At 45.5% G+C, this 22,281-nt stretch overlaps 7 protein-coding genes across 7 annotated transcripts; 1 reads left to right on the forward strand and 6 right to left on the reverse strand.

Moving 5' to 3' along the window:
* Positions 1-43: 43 nt before the first annotated feature.
* Positions 44-1,208, reverse strand: LOC132264788 (zinc finger protein 121-like). Its single transcript, XM_059765108.1, has 2 exons — positions 377-1,208; positions 44-315 (listed from the first exon to the last, which is right to left on the reverse strand). The coding sequence occupies exons 1-2, from the start codon at positions 909-911 to the stop codon at positions 134-136; spliced, it is 717 nt and encodes a 238-aa protein (XP_059621091.1). The 5' UTR covers positions 912-1,208; the 3' UTR covers positions 44-133.
* A 219-nt stretch (positions 1,209-1,427) lies between these two features.
* LOC132264700 (heat shock protein 60A) lies at positions 1,428-4,183 on the reverse strand. Its single transcript, XM_059764985.1, has 3 exons — positions 4,020-4,183; positions 2,216-3,769; positions 1,428-2,148 (listed from the first exon to the last, which is right to left on the reverse strand). The coding sequence occupies exons 2-3, from the start codon at positions 3,767-3,769 to the stop codon at positions 1,972-1,974; spliced, it is 1,731 nt and encodes a 576-aa protein (XP_059620968.1). The 5' UTR covers positions 4,020-4,183; the 3' UTR covers positions 1,428-1,971.
* Positions 4,184-4,275: 92 nt separating this feature from the next.
* On the reverse strand, positions 4,276-4,955 carry LOC132265261 (uncharacterized). The gene is made up of 3 exons (XM_059765840.1): positions 4,842-4,955; positions 4,468-4,778; positions 4,276-4,408 (listed from the first exon to the last, which is right to left on the reverse strand). Exons 1-3 carry the CDS (start codon positions 4,953-4,955, stop codon positions 4,276-4,278), a joined length of 558 nt encoding a protein of 185 aa, XP_059621823.1.
* Positions 4,956-6,051: 1,096 nt separating this feature from the next.
* On the reverse strand, positions 6,052-6,771 carry LOC132265262 (uncharacterized). The gene is made up of 3 exons (XM_059765841.1): positions 6,646-6,771; positions 6,223-6,593; positions 6,052-6,166 (listed from the first exon to the last, which is right to left on the reverse strand). The coding sequence occupies exons 1-3, from the start codon at positions 6,769-6,771 to the stop codon at positions 6,052-6,054; spliced, it is 612 nt and encodes a 203-aa protein (XP_059621824.1).
* Positions 6,772-7,224: 453 nt separating this feature from the next.
* On the forward strand, positions 7,225-8,261 carry LOC132265263 (uncharacterized). Its single transcript, XM_059765842.1, has 2 exons — positions 7,225-7,736; positions 7,967-8,261. Exons 1-2 carry the CDS (start codon positions 7,225-7,227, stop codon positions 8,259-8,261), a joined length of 807 nt encoding a protein of 268 aa, XP_059621825.1.
* A 732-nt stretch (positions 8,262-8,993) lies between these two features.
* LOC132265264 (zinc finger protein 236-like) lies at positions 8,994-12,653 on the reverse strand. Its single transcript, XM_059765844.1, has 4 exons — positions 12,384-12,653; positions 10,954-12,295; positions 10,730-10,895; positions 8,994-10,665 (listed from the first exon to the last, which is right to left on the reverse strand). The coding sequence occupies exons 1-4, from the start codon at positions 12,516-12,518 to the stop codon at positions 9,816-9,818; spliced, it is 2,493 nt and encodes an 830-aa protein (XP_059621827.1). The 5' UTR covers positions 12,519-12,653; the 3' UTR covers positions 8,994-9,815.
* Positions 12,654-13,043: 390 nt separating this feature from the next.
* On the reverse strand, positions 13,044-21,161 carry LOC132264744 (broad-complex core protein). The gene is made up of 3 exons (XM_059765044.1): positions 19,942-21,161; positions 16,960-17,967; positions 13,044-16,751 (listed from the first exon to the last, which is right to left on the reverse strand). The coding sequence occupies exons 2-3, from the start codon at positions 17,923-17,925 to the stop codon at positions 15,738-15,740; spliced, it is 1,980 nt and encodes a 659-aa protein (XP_059621027.1). The 5' UTR covers positions 17,926-17,967; positions 19,942-21,161; the 3' UTR covers positions 13,044-15,737.
* Between the last annotated feature and the right edge of the window lie 1,120 nt (positions 21,162-22,281).

The raw sequence follows: 22,281 nt of genomic DNA on the forward strand, positions 1-22,281 counted from the left end.
TTGCCTTTTCTCTGCAATGAAAGATTGGTTTCAGATTTTCCCGTTTATTAAAGTTGAATTCATGCTTTTCAAAATATCCAGTTTGTCTTAGTTTGTTTGATAATTCAGAATCCTTTTTGCCCAACACTATGATTTAGAGCCTCGACTCCTTGTGGAATGTCTTATAGTGCTTCTCGAGATTGGTTTTTGATTTGAAGATACTCTCGCAAATCGTGCAAATCACACGCTTGTCCTCAAGTTTATGTATCTTCACATGATCCATTAGATCTGCAATATTCACGAAGACTTCCTTGCAGATCTGGCACGACAGAGATTCTGCAAAATAGTAAATATGATGGAAACATCTTGATGATGCAGAGAAATAAAAGGCTCTTACTGTTTGGCTGTTTGGGAAGACCACTGTGCTGATTATTCATGTGCTTGGTGAAAAGGTACTGCTTTTCGAAGATTTTGGCGCAATAAGGACATTTGGTGATCGAACAAGTCGGCGTGGAGACTTTATGGACATTCAAATCCGACTTCCTACAGAATTTTTTTTGGCAAATCTCGCAAACAAATGCCTTTTCCGTTCTTAGCAGATTCATATGACGAATCAGTGAATGCTCGTACGAAAATTTGCGATCGCAACTGTTGCATTGATACGTCTTGTGACTTTCCAAATGCTTGTGAGGAATGTAACGACTCTGGCAAAACATTCCGCATTTGCATAAATATGCAACATTTTGCCAGCAAATCTCCTTCCGGATGTGCTTTTGCAGTTCCAGTGCATTCTCGAATTTCTTCTTGCAGTGTGGACACGAACGAGGCTTTTTAAAATGTGTTTTCAGATGGCTCAAAATCAATAACTTGCTCTTGTACTTCTTTGAGCAAACAGCACACTCAAATTTTTTCTCAGTGGAGTGGCTAACCATGTGATTCTTCAAAAAGGACTTGTATTCAAAATACCTTCCACAAATTCCACATTTGAGGGAAGTGTCCTTAGTTTGCCTTTCCTCACTCTGCTTTTCCTCACTTCCGACAATTATCCTGTGAAATTTGTGAAATAAAAGCAATCAAACGAGAAAGAAAGATTATAAATTTTAGCATCTCACTTTTCGTCATCTGACAGCTCTCCATTGTATATCTCGTACTCTTCCTTCAGGAGATCACTGACCAAGACGTCATCCCAATACGGAAGATCAAGAAAATCTTCTGTTTCCTGCTCAATTTCTGGATTTACATCCATTTTTCTCTCCACGTTCTTCACGCACTCTGTTTCCTTTTAAATGGCTGCCCGACGTTGCGGTAATATGGAGCATGTTTCGCAGAATTGAACCGATTGAACCAATTGAACCGCGATCGTTCGTGCGCCATTTTTCCACCAGTGGCGCACTCAGAAACTCAGAATACACTTTATTTTGGGTCTCTTTTTGGAAGGAAAAATGCAGTTTTAAAAATGTCTCGAATGTATTTTCTACCAGTAATAGCTAAATTCACAGTATTCTACCTATTTGTCCTTCTAACACACCTTCAACATGGCTACAATCCTACAATCAAATGAATCTACTGAGTTTCTTGCGCTGTTTCCGTTCAACTTCCTCGCGAAATCCTTATAAAAATAAATGCATTGCTCATTTTAATTGTTTATACTTTCACATAAAGTCGTGCTTTGTTCAGAAATCTCTCTGGTCTTTAGCTGTATTATGGGAAAATGCACGGAAACCGCTGAAAACTCACCCCAAATTTCTCAATTAATCAACCCCGAGAGACAGAAAATGGCAATTGTCCTTATAGAAATTAATTAATTGAAAAATATTAGTGATGCATTTGTGAGATACAACTTTTGCCCATCGCTTTTCTACAAAAAGAAAAAAATGATTTATGATAATGATTTGCCGAACATAGTTGATAGAAAAGAATGCCTTAAGATTATTCGACAAGTGAACACTGGCGACTTAAAATTATGCCCTTATCGGTTGGAATTCACACACTTTACATCATGCCTCCCATTCCGCCCATTCCTCCCATCCCGCCCATGCCGCCCATGCCACCCATGCCACCCATGCCACCCATCGGCGGCTCCTCCTTGGGGATCTCTGTGACGACGGCCTCGGCGGTGGTGAGCAGGGAAGCAACGCCGGCGGCATCGGTGAGCGCCGTCCGCACGACCTGCAAGGAGACAGAGAGTCAGTCAAGCTTTCCGGAAAGCCAGCGGGGGACTTCAGGATGTTCTCACCTTGGTGGGATCGATGATGCCCTTCTCAATCATGTTCACGTACTCGTTGTTCATGGCGTCGTAGCCGAAATCTCCGCTCTGCTCCTCCACTTTGGCCACCACCATCGGCCCATCGACGCCGGCGTTGCGCGCAATGGTGATCGCGGGCATCCGCAGAGCGCCCTTCACGATCTCAATGCCCGTGGACTGGTCAGCGTTGGAGCCCTTGAGCTGATTCAGCGCCGGGATGCAGCGCAGCAGAGCAGTTCCACCACCAGGCACGATTCCCTCCTCGACGGCGGCGCGCGTGGCGTTCAGGGCGTCATTCACGCGATCCTTCTTCTCATTCACCTCCACCTCACTTGAGCCGCCCACCTTCAGCACCGCCACGCCGGACGCCAGACGCGCCAGGCGCTCCTGCAGCTTCTCCTTCTCGTACTCCGAACTGGTGTCCTGGATCTGATCGCGCAGCTGCTCTGAGCGCCTGTCCACGTCGTCCTTCTTGCCCTTGCCCTTCAGGATCAGCGTATCGTCCTTCGTGATGACAATCTCGCCCACCTGACCGAAGTCCGCCGCCTGCACGTCCTCGATCTTCACGAGATTAGCGTCATCACCGAACACGATGCCGCCCGTGGCGATGGCCATGTCCTGGAGCGTGGCTTTGCGGTTGTCTCCAAAGCCGGGCGCCTTCACGGCGGCCACTTGGAGGCCAATCTTCAGGCGATTGACCACCAGCGTGCTCAGAGCCTCGCCATCGACGTCCTCAGCGATGATCACGAGCGGCTTGCGCTGCGAATTTGCGAGCTCCAGTGCCGGAATGATGGACTGGATGGAGGAGATCTTCTTCTCGGACAGCAGCACTAAGGCGTCCTGGAACTCCGTCTTGGCGCCTTTGCTGCTGTTGATGAAGTACGGCGAAATGTAGCCTCGGTCGAACTTCATGCCCTCAATCACCTCCAGCTCATCGTGCAGAGTCTTGCCATCCTTCACCGTGATCACGCCCTCGCGGCCCACCCGCTTCATGGCCTCACTGATGAGATTCCCCACCGCCTGGTCACCGTTGGCCGAGATTGTAGCCACCTGGGCGATCTCCTCGGGCGTCGTGACGTTCTTCGACATCGCCTTGAGGTTGCTCTTCACGCAATCCACCGCCAGCATCACGCCGCGGCGGATCTCCACGGGATTGGCGCCTTTGCTGCACTTCTCGAAGCCCTCCTTGGCGATCGCTCTGGCCAGCACCGTGGCCGTGGTGGTTCCGTCACCCGCCTCTTCGTTCGTGTTGTTCGCCACGTCCTGCACCAGCTTGGCACCGATGTTCTGGAACTTATCCTTCAGCTCGATGCCCTTGGCCACCGTCACGCCGTCCTTGGTGATCTTGGGTGAGCCCCAGCTCTGCTCCAGGATCACATTGCGCCCCTTCGGGCCCATCGTCACCGCCACGGCGTCCGCTAGCACGTCCACGCCCTTCAGCATCGTCGCCCGCACGTCGGCGCCGAAGCGCACGTCCTTGGCGTAGCCGCGCAGCGCCAGCTGGCGCCCCGCCGACATCCTCAACACACTGGGAAGGCGATACATCTGCCGGACAGAGAAGCATAACCTCAATTCTTTATCAATCCGGCGAATATCCACAATGAGGCTACAAAGCACCCTATAGGTCACATTTCTGCTTAAAACCAGCACTGGGCGCCCTTTGCCGGCGACTCCTGCGTGTTACGTAATCACGCACTTTCCTCATGGACCCTTTCCACCATCGAATCCCATCTCTCATCCCATCCTCGCACTTCAGCCCGCTTTTCCGTCCTTTCCGACAGGATTTCCCACTCACCTTTGACTTCTGTGCGGTGTCTGGTTGCTCAACAAGAGATACTCAGTGCTCTGGACACAAGACTTCACGGCAATCCGCGGTAAATGCAGTTTACAGGAGCTCTGATGAAAACTCGGCGAGCGCTCATGAAATTTCTAGAAACGTGCGCCCAACTTCCGCCCACCGTCACTCATGGCGCTACAATCACAGAGGCGCGGATTTCATAGAATTTCAAGGGATTCACAAGTTTGAATAAATCGCATGCAATTTAATGGAGTTAATTTATTAGATAATTTTCAATAATTGATTTCGGGCAGTATTTCCTGTACTTGGCGCAGTCTCCAGAGCGTCCCAATTCTTCAGCTTTGTAGTATTCCGGATGGAGATCCTCTGTGACGGAAGTTGAAGGTCTGGAGAAGAGATTGATGGGATTATTTTATGGTCAGGATTGTCTCTTGAGTCTCCTTACGTGAGGATTATGTGCAAAATGTCCCCGTGAAGACCGTTGTGGTCATTTATAGGCTCTCTAGCTTCCTGGCAAATCGCTTTGAGCAGACACGATCGCTTGAATCTCCTCTCTAGGACTCTGTAGATCTTCTTCCTGGTCAGGAGGGATTCTCTGTCGTGTCTCTTCCGGCGATCGATGAGATCCAATCTCTTAAGAGGACCTGGAATGACATCCGCAGCCGTTGTTGGCATGTTGTAGTTCGCCTCGAAGTTGTATGACACGAAGACATTCCTCTGGGGAAGGATCAGAGGAACACTGATGGCCACTAGAATCTGCCCACAAATAAGAAACACACTCAAGACACCCAAAATGACGATTTTGGCGAAAAAACTCACTCCAGTCGCACTGTTGGTGGGAAATGCGACGAGATATCGCTTTTCCCTCTCGCGATGATCACTTTTTGCCACCGCAGACGCCAAGACAATTGTCAAGAAGTAGGTGATCTTCATTCTTCTCGCCTGGTGGGGACGCGACTGGCGAGAGTGAGTGGGGAAATTGGCCAGATTGTCTCATAAATTTACGGTGTCATCAATTAAAGCCTTGCAGAAACCATCGTCTTTGGACAGAGAGAAGAAATTGGTAACGGTTTTTCAGGTGATAATTGCTTTAATGTTTTCCAGAACAATTACACCGAATCTCGACGACACGTGCAGAGATCGAGAATACTTTGTGGGCAGAATTTGCTGTACTGCTCACAATTTCCCGCCCTTCCGTGCTCTTCAGCTTCATAGAAGGATCTGGGCAGGTTCTCGTCCTCGGACGATGATGGCGACAGAATGATTTGCAAGATCTCCCCATGAAGACCGTTGACTGTGTCCAGAGGAGTCTCTGATGCCTCGCAGATTGTCCTCAGGAGACAGGAAGTGCCGTTGAAGCCAAAGTGCCGGAGATAGTTGGAAGTCATACGATAAAACCACTTGCGATTGATGATATTCCGGCGGGATCTGGCCAGGACGCCGGGATATCTCGCCGGGATTGTCGTGTAGTGCGTGGAATTCGTGGGAACACCATAATTGGCGGCAAAGTTGAAGGAATTGAAGATGCTGCGCTGCACCAAATCCACCGGAATAGCAATGGCGATGATGGACTACAAGAGAGTGACTGAGAAACTGCCCTCAAGAGCCGTCCAGGAGATTCTACTCACAGTAACAACACTGCCTCGCGGAAAGACGACGAATCTCTCCTCTCGCGCACATTGAGAAGACACAGCAAAAAGGGCCACAAAGACGAGGATTTTCATTGTGCAGCAGAATGCAAATGAGGGTGATTTCAGCATTGATCTCTTGCAGATGCTGCGAAGCGTGCCTGACCAATTAAAAGATTGCAATTTCTGGGGAGAATCTCTTTACTTCATGTGCATCACTTGGCTTATGTAATCGAGAATGCACTCAGGGCAGTATTTCCTGTACTTGGCGCAGTCTCCAGAGCGTCCCAATTCCTCAGCTCTGTAGTATTCCGGATTGAGATCCTCAGCAGCGGAAGTTGAGGGTCTGCAGAAGAGATTGAGGATCATTTCATGACCAGAATATTGTCTTTTGACTCTCCTTACGTGAGAATTATGTGAATAACGTCTCCAAGAACACCTGTCAGCTCGTGAATTGGTCCTTCGGAGGACTCACAAACTGCCCTGAGTAGACAAGCTCTGCCTCTGAGGCCGTGACTGGAAGAAAGAATATTTAAACACCCCACAGGAAAATCCCTGAGAAATTCACATACTTCTGCAATCTGCTCTCCAGCATTTTGTACACCTTCTTCCTGGTCAAAAGGGAATCACTGGCGTATCTCTTGTGGGGACTCTTGGTCACTTTGGGCACTTCAGGAACTTCCGTGGTCACAAAATCGTCCTTCATTCCACGCTCTTCATCATCCATCGATGTGGATTTATTGTACGGTTCCGTGACTGAAATCACACTTCCTCCGCCGTTCTTCCTACCCAAACCGCGTCTGTCGATCAACTCCAGGAACTTGAGAGGACCAGGAATGATGTCTGACGCCATTGTTGGCGGGCTGTAGTTGGTCTCGAAGTTGTAGGACACGAAGACACTTCTGTGCGGAAGATCCAGCGGAACGGCGATCGCCACGAGAACCTACGGAAGTTATCGTGAGAAGAGAAGCGCTTGGGAAATTCTCCAGACTCACTCCGATATCACTGCCCTGCGGAAAGAGGAAGCGCTTGTCTCTGGACAGCACTTCCTGGGATGAGGAAACTGTCTCCATGAGGATGATCAGTGGCAAGATGATCGCGATCAATTGGGTGGTCTTCATGCTTCTGGTTGTCTTGTCCGGAATCAACTGACCGCATTTCCCAGGAAATTCTTCTAAGCATCAAATAATCGAGAGTGAAAGATGAGAGACAGTTGTCATTGTCTCAAGAGTGGGAATTTTGGCATCTTCAAGGGGCCGATTTAGTCTCAGAACAATGATTAATTCTCAAAAACTCTAGGAATTCCCGGGAATTCTTCCATTTTCAATTCATAAAATTCACGTGGAAAATTGCGGGGTTTTCCGGGAAAGGGACAGAATTTTCTGCCTCTTATTCACCCCCTGAACTCATCAATTAGAATGACCAGAATTTTGGCTATAAAAACTCCCGGAGAGAAGAGGAAATATGGAGCGAACGCTGATCATGCTAACGGTCGCTCAGGTGCTAATTGATCTCAATAGAAGCCCAAGAGAAGCTCAACGCTCTATTCTTCAGTGAGTTCTCAGTGTGTAGAGATGCAGCAAATTCCTCTCCTGATCGCCTCAGTTGGGCTCTTGGCTCTGGTGGGAGCGAAGCCAGCGCTGCTGCCCAGGAATCGCAGATTCCTCATCGTCCCTCCGACCGCTCCGACGCGCCATCAGTTCATCGCCGGCATCGGCATTCCCGTCGATCTCACGAGCGTGGCGATCACCTCCGGATATGTGTTCAAGGCGCAGTACTTCCTGCCCACTGTGGCGTCGGATTGGCGGCCCAGCGAGGAGTCGTGGCATCACGAGTGGCGCAAGAAACGAGATCTCGAAGACACAGCGACGAAAGTGGAGAATTACACAGTGAATGAGATTCTGATTGAAGAGTCCACAAATCCACCAGAAGATCTCTCGTTCCTGGAAGAAGACTATCCCTATGACGAGGAGAAGGCCACCAAAGAGGCCGCCGAGGCTTTCTGGGGAAAACCACCTGAAGATGTGGATTTCGGCGAGAAATCTCGATGGAATACGTACAAAGGATTGGAAGCAATCGCATCAAAGTGAGTTCTTGTGTCTCGAAGACTTTTAATATGGCTAGAAAATGGAAAAGGAGTCCAAATCTGAATGTCAAGATTGGAGAACTTGATTTTCATTTTTTTTTAAGGCTTTGAACAAGATTTATTCAAGATTTTTGGCTTCTAAAAACATTTCCAGTCAAAATCTTAATGATTTTGCATATAAATTGCTCAAATTCCAACTCAAAGTCAACTCCTCCTTTTGGCGTCTTTAGCAATGGCTTCGACGGTCGATCGTGCGTTTTGAGATCCATCTGCGAAGCCGCCTTGAGGCCCTTCAGCGCCAAGAGTGGATTGATGGCGGAGCTGCTGAATATCGTCTTCGCGCCGTCGTCGACCAACGATAAGATCTCACACAACAGCGACAACGAGTATTTCCACGCGGAAAAGCAAGGAAAATCCGGCGCTCCTTGCGGTGAAATCTTTAAGAACTGCCCAGTGTCGATTCTGGACATCTTCACGAGCCTTCCAAACGCCTTGAATGAAGCTGTGAAGAAGAAACTGGAGTGAAAGTGACTGAGTTATAATTCATCTGTTATTTTATTTTACACAAAAATACATTACTTTATCTTACGAATATTCACTAAATAGTGTTTTTTGTTGTTTCTGAATAGCTAATAATTCTCTCTATTTTTTTTGAGTGATTAAGACGCTGAAGTTGTCAAACTTACGATACAATTGGCAAATTGACTATACCAAGTTTGATTAAAACTAATTTGTTATAGTTTTTCTTCTTTCAGAAAAAAAAGTAATACACAACTTTGTACAGTTCACAAATCTCATTTCCTTTGCGCCACGTTTTTTTCTTCGTCTATAATTTCAAATATATCATTTATATATATATATATAGCTTATATCTTAAGATCATCACAGGAGGAAAGAAAATGTCCGTAAAGCTAAAGTGTGATAAAATCGAGATGGCGTTTGTCAAGGGATGATCATCAAAATTGAATTTGCGTGTTATGAGAGCAAAAAGGCACCAAATTCATCGTTATTACATTAAATTATATCAATTATATTATATACAATAAATAAGCTTTCACACAAATTATTATATATTGTCTAATGGTGAGATAGAATTGTGTTTTCTTTTTTTTGGTTTGGAATTGATGAAAGAAAGAAAAAACCGTCACTCAATTGCAATGGCAGCTTTTCTAACACTCTAAAATCCTTCTTAATCTGTATTACAATTACTTTCATTCTTTTTTTTTCAAGTATTCTCTATTGTTATGCTAATGTTCCTTTTTGGCAAGACAACATTATGTTATGTTTTACTCGTTTTTTTTTTTACTTATAATTGTGTCAATTCGCGGTGGCCCCAAAATGTCAGTCAGAGATTTTTTCCTTTGCGATTTTTTAAAACATATTTCCTGTGTGATAAATTTCTAACACGAAAAAACTAATATAATAAGATTAGCTTATGAAGATTCTACGGATGACTAGATAAAGCAGGCTTAGATGATTCATTAAAAGTAAAGTTTACACATGTCAAACTGAGGTTCGCGCTTTAGCACAGCGTTTTTTTTTGTTATTGCTAAAACTTCTTGCTATGATGAAAAAGGGTTTTAAAGCTCAATGCCGAAAAAATATTACTTAATGGTAAATATTTTGTTTTTAAGACTAAAATCCTGATAATTATCTTTTCTAAAAAAAAAAAAATCCAAAATAAAAAGAAACGAAACTCGTTATTGCTTTTCTCTCTCTCTCTTATTGATTAATAACTTATAACGAAATTTCTTTTTACTTCTTTTCAAGAGAAAGTTGGAGAGAAAATATATATAAAAAATTGGTTATAATACAAAATTTCTTTCTTTTCCAATTCAACATTCCAATAAAAATTTCATAGAAATATCCTTTCTTTTTTAACGTTTTAACCATTTTATATACACATTCCTTATTTCATACTTATTATCATACTTTTGAGAACTCTGTCAGGACAATATTGAGACCTTTTTTCTTCTCCTTCTCCTTCTCTTTCTTCGTCACGCGAAAGCACTTTTGCACTCTTGAAATTCATCAGCCAAAGTGGCATTTTGTCACACAAAAAAACCACACACTCGGGCTTCACGTCATGCGGCAGGGCTGCGGCAGGACACCCGTCTTCACAGTGATGAAGGATCTGTACATGGGCCAGGACTCGTACGGCGGCAGGATGTTGTCACAGCCGTTGCGCATCTGCGGCTGCGCCAGCGTCTGCCGTGTCACGCGATGCGCAAGTGTGATTCGCGAGCGTGAGCGTTTCCGTCGCCCCGTGGGACTCGCCACGGGCGACGCGTGCTCCTCCTCATCCTCCTCCGCGTGCTCCGCACTGCCATTGGTCAGAGGGAAGTTCGTGTCGAACAGCCCAAGCTCCTCCAGACTCGGCGGCGGCGTGTTGGTCATCTTGGCAATGCTGCTGCCGCGCTCCTCGCTGATCTGCGGCGATGGCGTGCTGTAGCGACAGATGTCCATTGCCACCGGCAGTTGGATTTGCTCCCGCGGCGGCGGCGCTGCCTCCACCGGCGCCATCGCCATGTCATCCGGCGATCTCTCCCTGCACACTGAGCCCAGACGAATCGCCCTGTATTGCGAATAAGACGTCGTGCGACGCCGATTCAGTGGCGATCGCTGAGGCAACTCAATTGAGCGATACTCCTTGCCCACTTCCACTGTGTTCCTCCTCTTCTGCCCCGTCCGGATGAGAATGCACGACTTGCGACTGGATTTCTCATTCTCCTTCCAATGCATATCATCCAAATGCTCCTTCAACTCCTTGTACGTGATGAATGACGCCTCGCAGAAGTTGCACGCGATGGAATTCAGCGAATGCATCCTCAAATGCACCTTCAGCTCAGCCTCATTCACGAACTTCGTGAAGCACCAAACACACGTGTAGATTCTATTATGTACCTCCTTGTGCTTCTCCAGGAAGCGCCTGTAAAAAGGGGAGAATCATCAGCTCTACAGCGTCTTTGATAATTTCCTGGTCAAACTCTCACCTCTGCGTGAATCTCTCTTTGCACTCCCGACACGCGAACAGAGCCAAATTATTGTGGTAGTCGATCTCGTGCTCCATGAACTCCTGCAGATTCTTCGACGTGAAGGCGCAATCACACGTGAAGGCGTCCGGAAGCACAGTTGTGCTGTTGCTCTTCACCAGTTTCGCTGCAAAAGTCAATCATTCAATGATATGTTCAGTGTTGATGAATTCCCAAACACTCACCTCTCTTCGTGATGTCATGATGACGGCGCGAAGACAATTGAGATTTGCTGGAGCGAAAGGATCTCCTGGGCAACTCTCTCACCTTGATCTCCATGTCGATCTTCTTGATTCTATTCGTCACTGAGCGCGTGATGCGACGCGATTGAAGGTGTTCTCGCTCCGTCTTCAGCGTCTGCATCGTCTTGGCCGTCTTGTAGCTGTAATCCGTGCGCACGGAGATGCTCGTGCCGGACCAGTAGCTGCGCGACGAGAAGCACGAGTACGTTGTCTTCTGCGACACAGACGTGAATCGCGAAATTGTGGATCTCGCATCGTCATCAGCCTCATAAAGTGGTCGCTCAGGCTGCTCAACTTCCTCCGCTGGCTGTGCTTCCGCGGAAGATTCAGGCTCAGCCTCCGGTTCGGCATTTGTGGCCAAGCCGGTGGCGTTGTCACACCAGTTCTGCACACTCTGGAGCTTCTCCGAGAGCGTGGGCGTCTTCGAGAGCAGCCGCAGCGACTCTATCCGGAAAACGTCTTCTTCCTCCTGCTGTTGCTGCTGCTGCTTCTGTTGCTCCTCCTCCAGCTCGTCAAGCTCCAGCGCGACACTCTTCAGGCGCGTGTTGTGCCGCGCCAGACCCTTCCGCCGGCCAGCATTCGTGCGCCCCTGGCACTCGGCCTGGTGCCAGTCCAGCTCGCGCTGCAGGTAGAAGACTTTAAGGCAATTGTGGCACGGAAACTCACTCCGGTGCGTCAATCTGTGGCTAAGCATCGTGCGCTTCTCGGCGAACGACTCACCGCACACGCGGCATTTGAACACCATCTTCTTGCGCACCGTGGAGGCCCTGGAGCTGGCGCGGGTCTGCGCCCGGTGGCTGTTCACGTGGCGCGTGAGGTGCGAGCGGCGGGAGAAGATCTTGCAGCACAGGCCGCACTGGAAAGACGCCGTGCCGCTGTACATGGCGCCGCCGGACTCCGTGTCGCGGATGTTCTCCACGCTCATGTAGATGGGGCGCAGCAGGTTGGAGGCGCGGCTGGTGTTGGAGGAGGGGCTGGCGGGGTCCAGCTTGGGGCTACGCCCCGCCAGGCACGCCGTCTCGTCGTACGGCGAGTAGAGGAGGTGATCGTCCGCCACCTGCACCTGCCCGCGCACGTCCGAGATGATCAGCCCGTTGGGATTGCTGTTCCGGATCACGCTGGTGTTGAGCAGAAGCTTGGACTTCTCGCTCGCGTTCCGGTACTGGTAGTTCATCTTGAAGTGCATTATATTCCTCTTGATGGTCCTCTGGATCTCCAGCATGCGATACAGGGTGAAGGAGCACGCGAAGCAGATGTTCTCCGGCAGATATTCCTCCCGTGTGAGCTATCCGGGAGAGAAGCCACGCCGTGAGTGCCCAGTCTCGCGCCACGCACGCCCGCCACTCCGTCCACGGGACACACTCGCCACTCACCTGGATTCCGGTCACGGTGTTGAAGATTTTCATCAAATCTGGCGTCTCAAAGATTGCTGTTGGGGGCCCCTCATTGATCTTCGCGCACATCAAGCAGACCTCATCTAGGGGATGCATGCGAATTTCCGGTGTCATTGCGACATAAGGTGGTGTCACACGCAATTTGCCACATTTATAGGTGCTATTTTGGGATGGAAATCGCAATAAAACCACTTGGTAAAACAAATTTTCCCCTTTGACGTTCGAAAGAATTTTGACAGAAGCTCAAGCTGCCGTTCGGCGTGAAGTGCGTCGCGAATCGCCGTGTCAAAATCTCACCGGTTGCTGTTGAAGCGCTTCTCAATCTCGACCTTTTCCCGGGCGAGAAAAACACTGAGAGAAATTCACAAATGCCGGCGAATTAGCTGCAATTCTCCGTGACCAATTGATACTAAGAGACTTCTGGAGTAATTTGAAAGAAGTAATTTTGTAAATATCTATATATTTCATACTTTCTACAATAGTTTTCATACGTATATTAAAAGTTAATCTAATATTACATTTATCATCATCCGAAAAAGAATGTATACATATTGCAAACAACGAAAACATTAATTTGTATCCATAATTTTTGCTCAATCTTTCTTCTGCTTGCATAATTTTCTCCACATTAATTTTCTCTTTTCTTTTTTTTTTTACTTTGAAAACACTTGTGATAAAATATATAAATCTATTTACTCCTCTTTTGATTACAGTTTGCTTACAGTTGCAGGTTTATTATTTTATACCTTTTCACCACGTCTAATGATTAATACATTTGGAATGAGTGATTTTTCTTTCTTCTCTAAAAAAGACACGATATTTTCATTGTCATTCGTACAAAAACACGCTCTTTATGGCAAAAAAGGCACAAAAACTGGGTGGAATAAGTTTTGAAAGATTTTACATATTCATATAAACATCATTCAATATTTGCAACATTCAAGAATGATTTTTCAAGCCACTTTTTTTTGTTTGTTTGAGAAAAATTCAAATTTGCCAGTCTTTCCATCTAAAATTTATACGTTCTTTTATCCAAAAGAAAACATTTTTTTTTTTTTTATAAAAGAAAGAAAATCTAATGCATTTTCTCAGAAGTTCTTTTCTGTGTTCCAAAGAAGAATTCTTTTCTCCAATATTATTATTTACAAAATCTTGTTCACTTTTATAATTTCGCAGAAAATTTTTGTATGTTTTTTTTTCTCTTTTACTGTCTTGATGTTGAATCTGAATTTTGAGTATTGCAATTTTATCTTTTTAATAAAATCTTTTACTTTCTTTCTCGCTCGAAGTTCACCTCGAAAAAAAATTATAAACACAAAATCAGTCTAACGGGAGAGAAAAACAAATTAACAATTATCAATTTATCAATAATATTTCAGTTTTTAGTTTTTCATTTTTAAGAATCTATACAACTATATGTTTATTAGGTTTTATTTATTACTTTATCAGTCTATTAAAAAGATCACAGGAAATAAAAAATGTTTTACTCATTTTATCTATTTTTTTTAGCGCGAAATTTCTTTCTTTTTTTATGTCTTGTGCAAGATTTCTGCCTGTTTTTCTTTTCTTATTCTCAATCTTCTTTTTCTTTCTCTGCATTTTTCCATGTCTGAGATTTTATTATTAAATGCCAAAAAAGTTATATAATTACTAAACCGAAAGTTGATTAAACTCTTAATTTTTACCTAAAAAAATTTTGCCAAGAATTTTTATGTTTTTTTCTCCAAATCAATTCTAATCCTATTTTTTTTATCATCTATTGTTTCTTCTTCCGAAAAATTCCTATTAAAGCTAATTTCTTTAATATGTCCTCTTTTTGTTGTGTATTTTTTCTTCATCCTTCGCACAAAAAAAAACACTGAATTCTCAGGAGCAATACTAAAATATTGCATCGCCCCAGCATTTTTATACTCTCTCTTAATATTTGCAAAAATCCTCTTAATCGTCATTTGAAAAATAGGAAAAGAAGTAATATTTTTTGTATTTCAGCATTCTGAGTAAGATTAAAATGTTTAATTTTTTTCTTTCAACTTTAAAACACTTTTTACAAATTACATTTACTGTGTGCATTGTTTGAACATTTACAAAGAAATTTTGCAAAATATTGTGCAGAAATATTTTTTTAATGCTCTTCCAATGTGAACTACAGAAATTCAATCAATCAGTCTCATCTAGATTTTTTTTTATTAATTAAATAATATTTTTGCTCTACCAAATTAGTCACTCTCAAAAATGTCCTTTTGTGGGTCGAAATTGAGAGTGAAAAAATTTCCCACCAACTAAGAGTTAAAATACATTTAAGAATGGCTACATTACACATCTTTCATCCTCCACAATTTAACTTTATACCATCAATCAGTCTTTTGTTGGTTTTTTTTCTTTTCTTCTATTTACTTTTACATATTCGTTAAAAATATAACTCTATTCAAATATCATTTAGACTTTCTATTAATCCTCATCGCCAGATGGACTTTCTTTCACTCTATCAACGAATTACAACTATAGAATTCCTTCCATTTAAATACATTACGTAAAATTGTTGTCTCATGATTATGTTTAGAGTTTTGTAAAATGAAACGACTTAGTGCTAAAAGATTACTTAAATGGCGGTGATTAACTATGCGATATAGTTTTTTTTTTCTTTCTTTTACTCTTCCTCGTAAAAAAAATCATAATAAAATGCTCAAAAACATTCAATATATAGTGTCTCTCTTGTCTAGTTATTCTCTTTAAAGGCTACATTTCTCTAATAGGCACTCGGTGGTAGGACAGATTTGATTTAAAATTTACACAGACCGTCGAAACCTTCCGACGTCGTTAATCTACGAGTTTAATCCAAGTTTTACTCACTAAACGATCCACAACATTAATTTTCTTTTTTCTTCCACGAAAGACCAAAAAAATGTAGCTTAAATCGAACTGTGATTTCACGCAACAACTTTAAGAGAAGTTGACGATAAATCGCAGCTCTTAAAGTAAGGGGTTTAATTTTAAAGTAAGAGGAAATAAAAGTTGGTTGAATTTTTGCACAAGGAAAGTCAGAGAGAGAGAAAAGAGATAATAAAAAAGTTATTTACAAAATGAAAGAAAATTAGGAAATAGTGTTTTTTCTTCATCTTTTAAATTAAAAAGTACGGTTTTGCTCATGTTTACCATGGATTTTTTCTTTCTCCTTTATCTTAATTCTTTTGAGCCTTTGAGGAATTTCTTGAAGTGGGCAAAAATGTTTACCTTATTGCACAGATTCAGTCGGTGATTGAAGCATTTTAGAAATTCTCTTGTACACGGGATCAAAAATGATTGAGCGACTTTGAGCAACTCGTTCATTTGAGCTTAGTCGTGGGGCTCCTCGTTCATGGGGGACGCCTCGCGCTGGCGCTCCTCCAGGAAGGGATCCTTGAGCGTGGGTGACACCTTGGTCAGCGGCGGCACGATCACGCCTTGGCTGGGCGCCGGCGCCGCGGGCGAGTGCACCGGCGAGCCGGGTGCTGAGCCGTCCGGAGACGCCGGTGAGTGGTGCGACGGGCCCTGGGGCAGCGGCGTAGAGGCGCCGGAGGGCGAGGCCATCTCCTTCTTCACCATCGACAGGTCTTCGGCGCGGTAGTCCTCCTCTGGCCCATGATGATTGTCCCCGTCGGCGTCTGGCGGCGTCCTGGAGCGCCTCATGTACTTGATGAAGTGACTGGGACTCGGAGATCGCGCGGTGCCGTGCGTGCCTGGACTGGTGGAGATACCGTTGACGGCAGCGTGAGCGGCGGCCGCAAAGGCCATGGCGTGAAGCGCTTCCCGGCCGGCGATGTCTCCGCCGCGCGCTTCTAGTGCCTGCTGGAGGAAAGTGGCGTCCAGCAGAGCGGCTGCGGGATGAGGAATTGTCGGCGGCAAGTGGTGCGCCTGATCCCTGTCCCTGTCATCGCCCAGTGCCTGGTGAGCCAGCGAAGCGCCATCCTGGCCAGCTCCAGAGTGATGGGAATACGGTGTTGTGGTCCCACTGATGCCGTACGGAAAGGCGGCTGGACTGGTGCCATTGCTCGGACTCCTCTTGATTGTGCGATTCATTGGACGGCCAGTCGTGATTCCCAGCTTCTTCACCTTGTCGTACAGCGTCCGCGAGGGCACTCCAAACTTCCTGGACGCCTGCAGAGCACTCATTCCGTTGCGCACGCACTCAATGGCCGAGAGGATGTCATTCCTGGTGTATTGTTTGTACCGCTTCCACTCCGGCTTCTGTTGCTGTGGCACGTAAGGCGCGATCCGTGAGTCTCCGGAGAAGTTTTGCGGAGACTCCATGGTGTCGTCTTCGAAGGACTTGTCTGTGTACGGCGAGTGTGGCTCCTCGTTCTTCACGTTCTGCAATGGAATTAAATCATTGGTATTTGCAGGAAATGCTGAGGGAATGAGTCATTATGATATTTTTCACAAGCATTGGCATAGAGAAGAGCGAGGAATTTTGGGAGCGCTCAAATTCTGTTTTCGCTGAATTAAAGATAGGATGCACATTCGCTTGATGCGGCATAGGAACGTAATAAGGAGAGAGATCGGTGGGGAGTGAGCTTACCTTGGAGGAGTAGTCAGTGCTGCCGTTGGACTGCGTGGACTGGCGGTCGCTGTGGTCGCCGGGCTGGCACACGAGTGGCACGGGTTGCGAGGAGTCGGCGACGTTGGGTTGGGCCAGAACGTTGCGCAGGATCGGCGTGTCCCTGGACATGAGCATGCTGGAGATACTGGAGATCTTCTTGCGCTTTAGTGGGTTCATATCCGATCCAGACTCGTATACGGAGCTCAGCATGGCGGCGGCGGCGGTCTGTAGATGTTGTGTGGGCAGAGAGGCGCTCAGTGGCGGCCACTGCGGCCCGCGGTCGGGCCCCGAGCTGGGTCCGGGGCTGCGCGGATAGAGGCTCGAGTAGGGCGATTTGTAGTTGTAGGGCGGCGAGGAGCTGCTGCTCTGCGCCGACGAGACGTTGGTCGAGGTCGAGATCACTGGCGAGGATTGGTGGTGCGGGAACTGGTGGTGGTTGGACTTGGAGCTGCTCGGGCCGCCGTTGTCGCCGCTCCTGGTGTAGGGATCCGCCGAAATGGGCCGCTTGTTCTGGTGGAAGGTGCCGAAGAACTGCTGTGGCTCTTCGAACTTGAACTTCTCCATTTTGTACTTCATGTCCGCCATGTCGAACAATCCCTTGATCTCCAGCTGCTCGGCGATCTTCATGATGCGCGGAATCTCGGACTGTGCCACATTCACCTCGCCCGAGTACATGTACTCCAGCAGCGTGCGCATCTCCACCTGGCTCACGCCCGGGCAGAGGATGCTGCAGTGGTCATTGGGCACGGCCTGCAGGATGGACTGGAAGTAGGGCGAGTTGGCGGCCAGCACGACTCTGTGCGCCTTGAACTGCACATTCCCGTCCACATACAGTGTGCAGTCCACGTAGTTCTCCATCTTCACCAGCACGTCCAGAATCTCCACGAGGTTGGACTTGTGGTTGTTCCACCGCAGGCAGAATGTCTGACCTTCACTGTTACTCATGTTGCTGAATTTTCTCCTTCTTTCACCCCCCAAAAAATGCAACTGCAAGAGAGACGAGAGAGAGAGAGAGAAATTCACAGTTCAGTTGTCGCATTCTGTGTGCCACGGAAGTGTTGTTGTTGAAGGCGAGAGAAGAAGACCCCTCGGTGTCTAATGGCGAGACCATGACCTTTACTTTCCCATTCAAATGCAGGCAGGAAAGATGAATTGTGTGAAACATGGATGAAACATGGGCCTTCAAAAGCCCGTGATATCGCGAAAATTTATGCAAAATCCCTGTCGAAGGACTCAATTTTCCCACCAGCAATCCTTTCATCCCAGTGACACAGACAATTTGCATCCCCACGAGCTGATTGATATGCAAAACTGATGCTAATGATGGGAATGAGGAAGAGAGAGATTGTCCTTTCGCAGGACTCCTTTTTTCCCACAAAACCCACGGGTGAAAGTGAAAGGGATACGCCGTGATTTGCATACTGTGTGATAAATGCAAAATAGGGACGAGAGCGCTGGAAAAGTGCCACATATGCAAATTGACAAAATCATTGCATTCTTCCCCAGTCTCAGCGAAAAAGGACGCTTGTGCGTCCTTTTTTGTGGACTCATTGGGAGGTAGCAAAAAAAAGATGCACATGTGCATTTTTCTCCGATCCTCTCGTAAAGATTTATGCAGAGGATCAGCAAAGATCGAGCGTCTGGGAGAGAATTTGAGATGTTGAGGGCAGACAAATTGAGGGTTTTTCATTCCTTATATATGTGAAAATTTTATGAGTGCGTCGCTTTTGAGAAAGAAGGGGGAATTCAGTGCAGGCGGAAAAGTCTCTCTGTGTTGGTCTCTAAAAATAAAAATTCACTTTGGATTTCTTGTGTACGAGTTTCTCCAACACTCTTGCCTCTCGAAATTCATCCATTCGGCCAAAGTGGCAACAGAAATAAGTGTGTTCCGAAGGGACATCGTAAGGAAGTGGCGCATTTATCATTATATGGGTAATTTTGTGCATAAAATTGAGGGCGGAAATCTCTCGTGTTTGTGAACAGATTTTGATCATCTTATGCGCAAATGAAAGGTGACTTAAATCTCTTCAATTGACTTTGTTGCGTAAAATTTTGCAAAATCATTTCTAGTGAAGATATGGTGACTTATAGAAGAATTAGTACGTCGTTGATTAATATTTTGAGATGCTTTCAGAAATGTGATTCTATCGTCCAAAGCAGTGGTCTAGCGAATTTTTATGTTACATTAAGATATGTAGAGGAGGAAATTATCTTTCATTTGCGCTAAAGATCATCAAAATCGGTTCACAAACACCGGAGATATACGCCTTTAACTTTATGGGGTAGGAATTATACATATTAAATTAATTCTAACGTTACATTTTTAACTTCCCTCAAAGAGAATCTCAAAGACTTTGCAAATGGAAGATAATTTGTAATTTCACACGTGAATTTTTCAAGGGTTGATTCGCTTCAACCCTCAGTAAGTAAGTGGACTTTTCGCGCCCTTTTCGCGCACTCTAGAGAAATGCGTGGGAATTCCGCACTGTTTGCATCCATAATTTTTGCTACACGCTTCGATGAATTGCCACGTTTTTGATCATTTCCACGCAGCATAGTTTGGTGATGTTTTTTTCCTCAGTCAATATATATTTCTCTCATTTGCCAGAAGCACGGCTGAGTGCAGTGTGTGTGCTGGTGAAAAAGGGGGAATTCGTGGGTTGCGCTGAGCCAGGAAAAAAGAACAAACTTCCTGTCGATTCATTTTCAATGAGGGGGTGCAAAGACCTCAACATTTGCGGGGCTCAGAAGAACTATCACTTTCCTCAGAGAGAGAGAAAGAGCATCTCCGAAGGGTGATTGACTCTCAGACTTGGAGTGCCCGAAAATAAACTGCAGAAAATGCTAAAACGCTGGGGGAAGACTTTGCATAAGGATTCACAAGGGGGCTTTTCTTGCGTGCAAGCTGTAAAATCCACCCTCAAATGCCCAAAATGTAACTCGGCATATGTATTGACTTACCGTTTTCCACTAAAATTAATTGACGCTCTTCACCAAGAAGTCCGTGCAGATGCAAATTCCTCCTGGCATCGACACGAGAAATTCTCCACGGAATTCACAGGATCTCCTTAATCCTCTCTCTTGCTTCACAATTTCGCAATTTTTTGTTTAACTTGGTTAGTAATTTTTTTTGGGGATAGTTTTGGATGTTGGATTTTTCAGGAAAAATTTTGAATTTTGATATTTTGTTTTTTGGGAAGTGAATAATTTTGACAACGAAAAATTTTGAATAGGGAAACCACACACACAGCTCAGGCCGAAAAGTTTTGTAGGTAAATTACAAAAAAAAGATAGTTTATAAATCAACCAAAAATATAACCAAAAAGTCCAAAAATGCTAGAGTCTCGTTCAGATTTCTGGTGAATTCTCAAAAATTGTTTTTTAGCTGTGTGGGGCTGGGATTCTTTGTTAGTTCACTTTACTTGGTTTTGCCGAATTTTGCCAAAAATTATGTCGAATTTTCGCGAATGTCTTTCTTTTTTATTTGTTTTTTTTTTTTAATTTAATCTAGTCAAACTAGGCTTGCCCTCATGAGTCTTGCTCTTCTCTCAGTGTACATATCACTTTGCTTATCTTCACATTATCTCGTTAGTGTGTGTCCTTTTTTTATTCCTTTTCAAGGCACTTCAATTCAAAGTCGATTCTTTGTCGCGATTTAGTCACTTTGTGGTAATATTTTTTGAGTTTTTAGGCTTTGCTTTTTTAGACTGTTTGCTGGTGAAATTTTATTAATTCATTTCTGCTGGTTGGTCGATTTGTCGTCGTTGGTCTGGTCAATGAGACGAAACACATACACATTGTCACAAACAGAATTTCTCATCAAAAACAGCACGCAGAGAATTTCTACAGCTTTCTGGATATGGTGAAAAATGCCTCATTCGTGGCTTGTTTTTCGCAAACAAAAAGGGCGTCTTTTTGGCGAAATAACAAAAATGTTCTGTCGCGGATTCACCAAAAGTTTGATGATGTTGATGATGATAAAAAAAATTTTAGCCGAATATCCACCACACTTCGCGGCTCTCTGGGCAGTGCGAAGAAGTGCGTAAATGTGTGAGAGACGAATTTGCCGAAGCAGGAAACGATTCGCAAATTCCCCCCAAAGGCACCCAAAGAATATGTGTGTTTAGAAGGAAGTAAAAAAGAACGTTGGTGTGCGCGAGAGGGGCGCTCAGCAGCGCTTCAGGGCACCTTCAACCCCACAATCACTCTTGGGGCACATCACACGTCTAATTGATATGGTCACGGTGAGATTTTCCATTTGGGATGCACTGGGAAAATCTCATTGCACGTGCGAACAGACACCGGGATTTGGACCGCACTCAGCAAAATGCCATATGAGACTGAGAGCGAGGGCTCAAGTGGCAAAGACTCGCTGGTGTGCTGTTTCGATTGAGGAGAAATATCAAGAAATTTTTGGGCAACGCACAAATTCACCAACTGACACACACGCACCGCCCGTCTGTGCGTGCGCCTGTCCCGCTCTCGCCCGGCCGCCAGAAGAGTGGCGGCGACGTCACACTCTCACCCGTGAGGCGCGCTCGGTGCGTGTGCGAAGAAGATGGAATGACGGAGACGCGATAGTGCGCGCGCGAGAGAGGAAAAGTGCGTGTGCACGCGGGCGCGAGCAGGATGGCGCGATGCGTGGCGCAAAAAAAATTTTGAACGAACCCGAAAAGAAATTCAATACGCACACATCGGCACAACCTCGCACACCCCGCATCTCTGGCCCGATGGGCTCTGGAACATGGCAAAACATCATGAGAATCGTCAATTTAGTCATTTTTACACACTAAAGTCAGGGGAGAGAATAACAGCTCGCGTCTGTAATGCACACTCTTGTCGAAGAGCGATTTCCATCGCGCACAGACTGTCTCGCCTTCTTTTTTATCATCCAAACACACCACCGGGAAAATTCACTCCACAATTTGATCTTGGGTGGAAAAATTTCTCGCAATTCTCACTTTGAGAAAATATATATTGTCCCGCGACCGCACGTCGACTGATGCCAATTGTGGCGTGTAACATGCTTTTTTACATCAAACTTGATGGGGAAAATCGACCACAGACTTTTCCCCAACTCATACAGACTCGCCATTGGCGGTTTCATGGCGATTTCCCATTCAGACTCTCCCACTGAGTCACCCCAAAGCTGTGGTTTCGCGCTGAGGGGAAGTCTAAGCTGGTTTGGAAGTGCTTCACAGAAGGGTTGCACAGTTGATTGGGGCTTTTTAGCACAAACAGTCATCATTAGCTGTTTTTCCACCCTTTCATGAACATTTAGAACAATGCCGATGTCAATTC

Source organism: Phlebotomus argentipes, unplaced genomic scaffold (assembly GCF_947086385.1).
Source record: "Phlebotomus argentipes unplaced genomic scaffold, Phlebotomus argentipes genome assembly contig_2, whole genome shotgun sequence".
NCBI classification, from domain to species: Eukaryota; Metazoa; Arthropoda; class Insecta; order Diptera; family Psychodidae; genus Phlebotomus; species Phlebotomus argentipes.

Coding starts and splice junctions, on each gene's coding strand:
- LOC132264788 (XM_059765108.1), bottom strand. CDS start 911: ATGGTTAGCCACTCCACTGAGAAAAAATTTGAGTGTGCTGTTTGCTCA. Junction 316..376: donor TCTTCCCAAACAGCCAAACA/GTAAGAGCCTTT, acceptor ACTATTTTGCAG/AATCTCTGTCGTGCCAGATC.
- LOC132264700 (XM_059764985.1), bottom strand. CDS start 3,769: ATGTATCGCCTTCCCAGTGTGTTGAGGATGTCGGCGGGGCGCCAGCTG. Junction 2,149..2,215: donor GCATCATCGATCCCACCAAG/GTGAGAACATCC, acceptor GTCTCCTTGCAG/GTCGTGCGGACGGCGCTCAC.
- LOC132265261 (XM_059765840.1), bottom strand. CDS start 4,955: ATGAAGATCACCTACTTCTTGACAATTGTCTTGGCGTCTGCGGTGGCA. Junction 4,779..4,841: donor CCACCAACAGTGCGACTGGA/GTGAGTTTTTTC, acceptor ATTTGTGGGCAG/ATTCTAGTGGCCATCAGTGT. Junction 4,409..4,467: donor ATTTTGCACATAATCCTCAC/GTAAGGAGACTC, acceptor TCTCTTCTCCAG/ACCTTCAACTTCCGTCACAG.
- LOC132265262 (XM_059765841.1), bottom strand. CDS start 6,771: ATGAAGACCACCCAATTGATCGCGATCATCTTGCCACTGATCATCCTC. Junction 6,594..6,645: donor CGCAGGGCAGTGATATCGGA/GTGAGTCTGGAG, acceptor TAACTTCCGTAG/GTTCTCGTGGCGATCGCCGT. Junction 6,167..6,222: donor CTGGAGAGCAGATTGCAGAA/GTATGTGAATTT, acceptor TCTTTCTTCCAG/TCACGGCCTCAGAGGCAGAG.
- LOC132265263 (XM_059765842.1), top strand. CDS start 7,225: ATGCAGCAAATTCCTCTCCTGATCGCCTCAGTTGGGCTCTTGGCTCTG. Junction 7,737..7,966: donor TTGGAAGCAATCGCATCAAA/GTGAGTTCTTGT, acceptor TGGCGTCTTTAG/CAATGGCTTCGACGGTCGAT.
- LOC132265264 (XM_059765844.1), bottom strand. CDS start 12,518: ATGACACCGGAAATTCGCATGCATCCCCTAGATGAGGTCTGCTTGATG. Junction 10,896..10,953: donor TCATGACATCACGAAGAGAG/GTGAGTGTTTGG, acceptor TGACTTTTGCAG/CGAAACTGGTGAAGAGCAAC. Junction 10,666..10,729: donor AAAGAGAGATTCACGCAGAG/GTGAGAGTTTGA, acceptor CCCTTTTTACAG/GCGCTTCCTGGAGAAGCACA.
- LOC132264744 (XM_059765044.1), bottom strand. CDS start 17,925: ATGAGTAACAGTGAAGGTCAGACATTCTGCCTGCGGTGGAACAACCAC. Junction 16,752..16,959: donor GCACTGACTACTCCTCCAAG/GTAAGCTCACTC, acceptor ATTCCATTGCAG/AACGTGAAGAACGAGGAGCC.